This window comes from Primulina huaijiensis, unplaced genomic scaffold, assembly GCF_012295235.1.
Source record: "Primulina huaijiensis isolate GDHJ02 unplaced genomic scaffold, ASM1229523v2 scaffold28073, whole genome shotgun sequence".
In the NCBI taxonomy this organism is placed as follows: domain Eukaryota; kingdom Viridiplantae; phylum Streptophyta; class Magnoliopsida; order Lamiales; family Gesneriaceae; genus Primulina; species Primulina huaijiensis.
In genome coordinates, this window is record NW_027356718.1 from 1 (window position 1) to 10,117 (window position 10,117).

Genomic DNA, 10,117 nt, shown 5'->3' on the forward strand with positions numbered 1-10,117 from the left:
CGACGAAGCGCCATCAAATCCCAAATCTCATATCCAATCATCGGGTCCACAAATGTCTATGCTTTAAGGGTCATTTAATACCAAACATAGCATTGTGTTCACAACCCCCAGAATCAAATCAAATCATATCAGGGTATCCAAGGATCATAGCTCAACGTGCATGTCATGTATGCCACATAAACTCAATAAATAAGGCATATAGACATGTATTCTCAATCCAATCAATCAAATCAATCAAACATATATCATATGATACAGATACCTGTCGTATATTACCCGGTCGCAACATACCTCAATTCTTCGTTCCAGTTGATGTAGCCTGAAGATATCGGTATAATACTTTATCTACATCAATAACATACTCATTCCAATCAATAACCTAATCAAAATTCATTAATATGAGTTTCAAAAATCATTTGAAACTTCAAAAATTCTTATCAAATTCAAATCATAATATAATTCAATTCCGACTTCGAATATGAGTTTCTTGTCGGTTATTCTACTATATATAAGAAATTCAACTTCAAATACACGCTATTCCAGCACTTTGATATTTAGAGCTGCTGGAACTAGAAGAAAATTACCTCAGTCAAAAGCCCTCGACGCGACGATCACAAATATATAGTTTGTTTCGCGTTTAGACAGCGTTTCCAAGTTGATTCGGACGAAAGAAAATCGATTTCTCTCGTTTATTCTCGAAGCTGCTAAAATGAAATGAAGAAAAAGAAGAAGAAGCCTCGTTCTTATCTCCACCGCTTCGGCGCTCGGGCGGTAGAATTCTCGCACCCGAGCGCGAGACATTCTGCCCCCGAGTTTTATTTGTACCGCGCTCGAGCAGTCAAAAACCACCGCTCGGGCGCGGAGTGTTCTGTCCGAGCACAGGTTTAATCCCTCACTGGCGCTCGGGCGGTAATAATCACCTCTCGGGCGCCACATGTTCTGTACCGAGATATTGGTTTTGTACTTATTGGCGTCCGGCTTTTCCACTCGAGCTCTTACAACGTCAATTCATATTCGATACTTATTTTCTCAATTTCATTGTCATGATATACATCATATACATAATCACATGACAATTTCATAAGTTATCGATAATCACACAGGATTTACGATAATACGATACACGGTCCTTACATAAAATAATTTAATTAGTCATTTTTCATTTTTCCTAAATTTACATGCCGTTGGATTACGTTATCTTTTTGGACCTTAAAAATGTGGTCTTCTATAGGTTTAATTTTATGAATTTGCAAAGTCACTATGACCACCACGACAAGGTGAATGTAAAGTTTTTTATTTAGAATTCTTGATATAGTAATCGAACATGGCCTAGTAAAATTATCAGGAAATAAAGATTTATCAGACATATATTCATATTGGAAATATTATGATTTTTTGACCATTTGGATTGAGGAGTCACTGCCACCTCCTCTTGAAATGCTAAACCCTAATGACAACTCAGCAAGGGAAGAGGGATTTTAAAATACAATACCTATAGGCTATATTGAATAATCTGGTAACTGTTATTCTACTGTAAATGAAAATAATCCCGAAGTTTGTGCGAAATATGGTCCTGAAGTTGCTAATTCCCCTAATGAAATTTTTGAACCTTTATTCAGTGAGCAAATAAATTTTAAAGCAAATGAGCCACATCTAACTCTCCAACATATGGGAATAGTGAATGCTTATCGAGTCTAGTGAGTTTGATGACTCCTTAGATGAGAACTACCTCATGTCAGATACGAGGGTACCAGTGATATATAGTGATGTATTTGCTGAAACTGAGGGAAATAGCTAGATTGGTAGGCTTAAGTCAGAGGAGGAACAAACATAAGGAAAAGAGTAAGGTAAGTGGCAAGAAAAAAAAAAGATGACGGTGGTACTGATTTACAGTGGGATAGTGAATTTGGTGAGGAATATGAGCTGCTAGGTGTTGATCAGGGTTCAGATGATGAGGGCCCTAAGCATTCCATTTACAAGGAAGAATAGGGTATGAATAATTGTGAGCTTGTTCTAGGAATGAAATTAAAAAATGCACATGAGTTTAGGGAAGTTCTCCGGGACTATAGTGTAAAGGAGGATTATGAGTTGATATTGAAAGAATAATGAGTCTTAAGGGTAACAACTATGTGTAAAAAAGGTTGTAATTGGAGGATTCATGCATCTTCAGTAATGAGTGACACAACTTTCCAACGTTATTTTGGCTGGTTTTCAACTAGGCTCTTTTGTGGACCTTCTGTGTTGGGTCGCCGAGTTCGGGCAAGTTGTTGATCTAGATAATTTTGCTATGGTCTGTTGGAGTACTATATGAATTGAACGAAATGGGGCTGTTTTTGGTGGTCAACGTACGTCGGTTGCAGGGTACTTTCCCGACCTAACTACATGACATGGAACTCTTTTGTCATTGCACACGTTATTCCAGATTGCATATTAAAGACTTGGTGTACACCTCCACTTGGGTTCATTAAAATCCATGTAGCTGCAGCTGCTGTTCCATCGTTAAATCATTTTAGGGGGACTGATTGGGCTGGATGCTGAGGGTGTTGTTCTTCGCTCTTGGCCGATGTTTTCAAGGCAAGTTTCTCCCCGTATAGCTGAGTTGCATGTTGTCAAGGAGGGGACATTGGCAGCTCAATCTTTTAATCGAAACTGATGCAAAATTAGTAGTTCAAGCTATCTGCGATCAGGAATGCCATTTCAAATTCTACTGTTGATGTTGCTCTCATGCAAGACTCGTTTGCTCCAGACTCGGGTAGCTAGGTCCAATGATAATTGCCCACTTTGATTGCAGTACACCAAATACTCGTTCAACATATTTTCTACAACTTTCTTGCCGCACTTAAGGATGTCAACTTTCCCCATGAGTTTGGGATCCCGTGGGAAATGTTAGGTAAGAATTTAATGGGTGGGATCCATATTAAATTAAATAATAATTAAAACGTATCCCACATCCAAAGATTTTAAAAAATTGAACGAGGAATTTAGTTATAAATAGAGCTCAATTCCTCCACTTATTGTATCTCAAAATCAAAAGCTTTTCAGCTTTGATAAAAAGAGAGTGCATAGAAAAAAAGAGTGTATTTTTTTCTGGAGTGCGGGAATTCACTTGTGTGAGTTAGAGAAATTATTTTCTCGGTATACTCGGGTTGTAAGTGTGAGAAATATTGAGTGTATTGGTGTATACACTTGTAATATTTCTTCCAGTTATAACAGTTGCAGTGCTCCGTGGACGTAGCCTATATTGGGTGAACCACGTAAATCTTTTTGTTCTTGTTGGTTATTTTATTCCGCAAATTTTGGGTACTATTATCATCTTGATCGGCATCGCTTCGGTGTAATTCCCCAACAGGAAAAACTTGAAACGGGGACGAGGATCCCCCATTTTTTCGGGTTTGGGTTCGAGATTTTAAAAAATCTCCGAAGTAATTCGAAACGGGTATGGGATTACTATCCTCGTCCTCGTCTTATCTCATTAATATTTTTGAAACAAGGATGGGGGCGGAGATGGGAAGTTGATCCCCGCGATTCCCTGAACTCGAAAAAACGGAGATCGGGATGGGTATGGGGGTGGGGATGTATGGAATTCGGAGACGAGGGTGGGGATGACAAACCCGATTTTAATTTACTCATCTGTTGAATCTGTCGCCACACCGTATGCTAATATTTGCATTGTAGCAGTTATCTTCTAGTGTGGGGGCAACTCGAGCCTCCCTAACGCATCTACTTTCTGTACGAAGTAATTGTCGTGATTTTGAACGGATTTCATAATTCGCAAGAATAGGCGACGAGACATTCGAAAACGTCGCTTGAACATTGACTCATTGTACATTGGAGACTCTAAAAAATAGTCAGTGTATAAGCGTTTTTCAGAAGCCAATCTATCTCTATTATTCACAATATGAAAGTTATCTCTATGATGTAAATTATCACCTTCTTGGAAATAATTGGCGATAACAGTAGCACTACTTATTAGTTGGTTTAAAACGTTTGTTGTTGGTCGATGAGATGAAACTCATTTTATATCTTGACAGTAGGCTACTTTTTGCCGTCGGATGACAATGAGAATGCATAGAAAGAAAAATTTGAAGGACCTCCCTCATGAAAATTCATTTTGAGTAGGATGAATAAATGATAACCAAGTCAAGGGTCTTAAATATTCTTTTTCAGTAGGATGAGTAAATGTCACGGGTTGTGTATCTGCAACAAAAGCCAAAGTACGGGTTTTGTCATTACAATAAAATCCAAAGTTGTCTAGTTATGTATTTATCCTATAGCTTAAATAAGTGATGTGAGTTGTAGTTTAAATATGTTACATATCTTTAAAAATTTTAATAATTGATTCTTTAAAATTTGTCACAAGTTGTCTCATTGCAATAAAATCCAAAGTATGGGTGGTCTAATTGTGCATTTGCAATAAAATACACAAGTATTTGTCACGGGTTGTCTATTTACAATAAATATCAATTCACGAGTTGTCTATTTCCAACTGTCACGTGTTTTATAGTCGCAATCAGAGACAACTCATCTATCAACTCTTGTCTAGCTGCAGCTGTCACGGGTTATCAAAGATGCATCGTATAGTCTAAATATAGTTCTTTCAATAAATACCTTTAGATCAAATTTCATATCTCCAGAAAAATCAATCCAAATAAGTTGAATTTCTACCATCAGATCAGATATCTTTTAATCCAGATCGTTGAACCAGATTTCTTATTCAAAATTTTTTGGCTATAAATTGAAGTATCATTCGTAGCATTAACATATATCATACACATTTTATAATTATTTACAATCAAATGACTTCATCTAAAAGTGGTGTTGCTTTCCCAATCAAGGAGGACAAACCCCTTGTGACGGCTTATCTTGACATCTCCCAAAATCCAATAATTGGTATAAACCTATCACACGATAGGTTGTGGTCACGAGTTGCAGCTACCTACAATGAACAACTCACTAGTAAATCAAAAGAGCCCCGTACTATTAAGCCCCTCTAATATCGTTGGTTCAACATAAACAAGATTTTGCAAAGCTTTAGTTCACGTTTAGCCAGGTGGAACTTAGCCGCCCAAGTGGCGCTTCTAAGAAAGACATTGTGAGTAATTAATTTTGTTAACATATATATGTCAAACTATATTTTTTTTAGTGTATTTAACTAAGATACAAATTATACATGGTTATAGTTGGATCAACCAAAAGTTTTATTTAAGCAATCATCTAGGTCGACTTGGAGGTTGGAACATGTTTGGTCGTTTCTTAAGGATCAAGAGAAGTATAGACCATCCAACGCTATATTACCTAATTTCCTACCAAACCATGGGAATATCGATTCCTCCCAGTCAGACTATTCCCCCAACACAGAATCACCAACACCCGATTCTCCAGGGCTCTCAGGGTTTGCTATAAACCAAGATGAAGGTAACCCATCAGGGAGTTCTCAGCATCCAATTGGCATAAAAAAGGCCAAAGCCAAAAGAAAAGCTAATGAAGAGCACTTAAAAGACCTTTCCACCATGGCTAAGCGTAGTGAGAAAATGGTAGCTGTGATGGAGAATTCTCTGGTCCATCAACAACATGCCATTGATATTGAGAAACAAAAGAATGAGATAATGACTTTTAAGGAAAATAATAAAATACTAAGGTTGAACCCCATGCGTGTTGATGAATAAGTCCGTCCACACTTGTTCAAAGCGCAACAAAAAATTTGGCAGAAAATATTAGCGGATGGGGATGTCTCCGACGAGACTTCTGCACCGTTTGGATAATTCTTTGGAGGAACTTCATCTGCATACGGGCCCGACATTACTAGTGTATTTTCATGATTGTAATGAACTAAAAATGTGATTATTTTTATTGTTGTTTGCGTTTTTTAATTTTTTGGCGTTATGTCATTTAATATTGTCTATTTTTCTATTTTTCTGTGTCAAAAAATGTCGCATGTTTATCAAGTTAAATTAAGTCGATAATAAGTGTTTGTAATAAATTATGTTATTTGTTTTTTTTTTGTCATGACCTTGTTCATAATTTTCATTTGGTGTTTTTTTATAAATATTAAAATTACAATTAATTAATGAATAAAATAAATTAAAAATAAATTTAAAAAACTGAACTCTAAAACTAATTTAAAAAATTTAAAAAAATGAAATGGACCAAAAAAGTAAAAAATAATTACAAAAGGACCATTTTGCGATTTTGGCGGATGACCATTTTCGTAATTAATGTCATCCTCCGAAATTGTGCTCCAAATCTACAATGATCCTCCATCAACAGCGCTTAGCACAATCCTATATCGTTTTCTACTTCAGGGTGTACAATAAATAATAATTTTGAAAATAATAAATGAGAGGAGCAGCAATCTTGTTAATTTTATTCAAACATACAGCATATTATTACACAGTAACCTCCTATACAAGATAATTTTATTCAAACATACAACATATTATTACACATTTCACTAGACGTTTCCAAGGTTTATGTCATCGAGAAACTCTAGCCCAATAACAAATTGATCTAGTTCTTTTCCTAGAATTTATTTGATATGAACTTCCAATTCATCAATATTAATCATTCCTTGGTAAGTTCCTATCATTGGTTGTTCTAAATAGTATTTAGTATTATAATGATATTGATTTATTTGTCTTGTAATATCAAATACTATTTCGACTTCTCTCCAACATTCTGGACATAGAAGCTTTCCTGTTTTCGAAAAGTTTTTTTAGTATCTGTTTGGCTTATTGGACAGGTGTTTTCCACACCTGTGACTTATTATTATATCTCCATGAAAAGATAGTCTTCTTGATTCCCGTATAAGATTTTGATTTTGATTTTTTTTTTGTAAAATTGATTTGTCTTGGATCTGAATATCTGTTTCCTGCATTAAAGAAAACTCGATTCTTTCTGGATAAATTGACTGAATAACTTTTCCAAATATTTCTGGTATTTCAATAAACTCATTTATAATAAATAATTTTGAGTGATATGTATTAGATAGAACATATGAAATTTGATAGATAATAGAATATGGTCTATTACCATATTTCATCAGCCTCTTTTCATTGAAATTTTAATATAATGTTAAATCTAGACTAAAATCTCGATCTGTCGGATTGTAGGAAATTCTTGGGTAAATTACTCCAATAATTTTTCATGCGCATAGATTCACTGAGATTGTTCCCAGTATTGAATTTTGAGATTACCCATTCGTTTATTGCTTATAGTAATGTCAATAGGTGAATCTATTCTTTTTTTAAAAGTATATTTTTTTCATAATCTCGATTGCTCCGATATGAATCTAGGACATGGTTCGTGTTATTTCTATCTTGAGTTTTTGCAATTCCTCATTAATTTCTTCATAATGAATTAATCGCATCTCCATCCGGTCTCTTGTGAGTTCCATTGGATTGTCATTTCTTTTCTGGAGACTTTATAGATTAGATGATTCTTTCTGTTTATTAGGCCAAGATTTCCTAAGAAATTTTCTACATGCCTTGTAGAGAATTCTTGATATCTCTGTAGGCTAGGATTTTCTTTCATGATTTTTTGGACCTTGTTATAAGATATTGTTTTATGGAAAAGAAATCACACAAGTCTTCATGTGTTTCATGTCAAAACACCTCGTCTTCAGTCAGATTCTAATTTTGTTTCATCATATTCTTTTTGAGTCAAGATTTCTTCTTCATATATACTCTCGAATGAAGGAATATCTTAAATTTGGTATAATTGAACTAGATCTTGATAATAAACCGCTTCTTTAATATCCGGGGTTGGTTCGAAATGTTTTACCTTTTTCTGTCATTTCCTGGACAATTGGTCGAAATATGACATCATGTTCCACATGTCTAGCAATTATAATATTTAAAACTTTCCCTAGCTCGGGTTTGAGATATTCTAAAGTTTTCTTTATCTGTGTACGCCTCGTGCTTCGAGATGAGTTCGATACTTGAAATGATATCTTATTTCTTGGGGTCGACTTCTTGCCTAGATTTATAAGATTTGTCTTTGTTCATTGATCATACTATTCTTGGTTTCCAAGAACTACTTCCACTTCTGGCATAAGGATGAGATCTATAGCCTTTTTTTGGGCTTTTGTGGACGATTTCCAATGATTGTTGGAATATCATTTTCTTTACAACATAAAAGAGTACATTTTATTAATATCCCTTAATCGTTTGTAATTCTTTTGTAATACTATATGATACTATTCTGCTAATTTTCCTTTGAGAAAAGAGGTCCTTCTCACCAAAGTATTTTGATTACCAGAGACATATTCCTTAATTATCATTTCCCTTCAAGGAATATTTTGACGAAGAAAATTTACATTGTTATATTGTTTTCGACCCATATATTCCATATATATTTAGGAAATAACATAATGTATCGATACACAAAACAAATGTCATGTAATTCAAGATTATACAGAGTTTGAATACATTTTTTCTCTGTGTCTTAACTGTAAAAATAGTCTATCCCGATAAATTGAGTTTTAAATAGTGTAGCCATTATCTCAGCTATCTCAGTAAGAAATTCTCCGACTAGGACTGACTATTTAGTTTCTGCCGAAATCATGTCTCAGTGATTGTAACTGGTTCCATCATACTCATATCTAAAAGTTTAATGAATCCTTCTTTGTTGAGATCAAGTATGAGTGCTGTGATTCTCATTACCGATATCCAGTCGTCTATGATATATTCTTTGTTTTTTTAAATCCAGTACATCAAGGTTAAGCATAACCTCATAAGAATGTATTGGTTCTAAAACAGACTTCTCATATGATGTTTGGTGCAAAGGAATTTGATTTCTCCTTGACCTTGTTTCCATTGGGCGTTCTTCTCCAGCTACTTGGAAATCTGTTTGAGGTCTTCTCATATTTGTACTATGAGATCCCACATTTTCTTTTGGTGTTTCAAGGGAAGATGACCAAGTTATTGAGGGAGTTTCGCCCCCTATTGTATTCATCTTCAGATCTACTACATTGAGATTCACAAAAGACTCTGCTAGGTCTTGAAGATTTTCTAGACCAATCATTTCTATCATTGTCATCAATTTACTTTATTTTCTGAGACAATTTCAATCAGATTGATCATTTTTTCTTCGTCGGTTAAAATTTTTGGCATTACCTTGACCTTCCATCTTTTTTGTAATAAGAGTTCAGTACTAAAGGATGATGGTAACCTTCCTTCCGAGATCCTTTTACTAGAACTTGGTTGTTGTTAGAATTTGAATTCTTGTTTGAATATCCTTTAATATCCCAAGAATTTTTTCTTTTTTTCAAGGATTTTCTTGATTTTATGTAGCACATAATATTGCTTATTGTCATAGTTCTGTACCTTCTTTTGGGTCCCTCTAAGATCTCCGGAGAGTTTAGATAAATTCGAAACTATTTCTAGGAACCTATTACTTGAAATCATAAATTTATCTTAGGACTCTGATGTGTTCGTCTTTGCTAGCTCTTCTTCTAAATATTTCAAAGTATTAGAATAACTCATGTAAATATTTAATCTCCAATATATCTTCGGTTTCATAATTTTTAAGAAAATATCCTCCTCAAACATTTAACTACACAGTAATAATAACATTAAATGTTTGAAATAATTTTACATCGGCTCTGATATCATTTCTGACCCAGTTATAACATCAAGGATATTTTTGATCACTTTATCAAAATTGAGGAGTTCAAAGTAAAATTTCAAATGTTAGACAATAAATCCTAATTTGAAACTTGAATTGGAGATTTTTTTTTCTTTCTAATTTACCTTTCAATCGTGTTTAATTTATATTATTCGCATTCAAATACTACTAATATTTCATGATTATATTATGATTATTATTGTAGGTATTCTTTTAATGATGAGTAAATAGATTAATTAATCTAAATATAGGAAATATTTGATAAAAATACATGAAAGAGTGATATACCTTATCGTATCGTATCGTATCTTATCGAAAAATGCATATCATATATTATACCAAAAATTATGGTACTAAAAATATTTATACCGATACTGTACCGAAAATTTTGGTATACCAATTGAGTATATTGAAATATTGCGGTATACCGATATTTCGGTACGGTATCGGTATATACTTTTTTATAACGAAAAACATATATTATATTTTTAAA

General features: G+C 34.0%; 1 protein-coding gene across 1 annotated transcript; it reads left to right on the forward strand.

Annotated features, from left to right (window-relative positions):
* Positions 1-1,766: 1,766 nt before the first annotated feature.
* On the forward strand, positions 1,767-5,666 carry LOC140967817 (uncharacterized). The gene is made up of 2 exons (XM_073428588.1): positions 1,767-1,847; positions 5,181-5,666. The coding sequence occupies exons 1-2, from the start codon at positions 1,767-1,769 to the stop codon at positions 5,664-5,666; spliced, it is 567 nt and encodes a 188-aa protein (XP_073284689.1).
* The last annotated feature ends 4,451 nt before the right edge of the window (positions 5,667-10,117 follow it).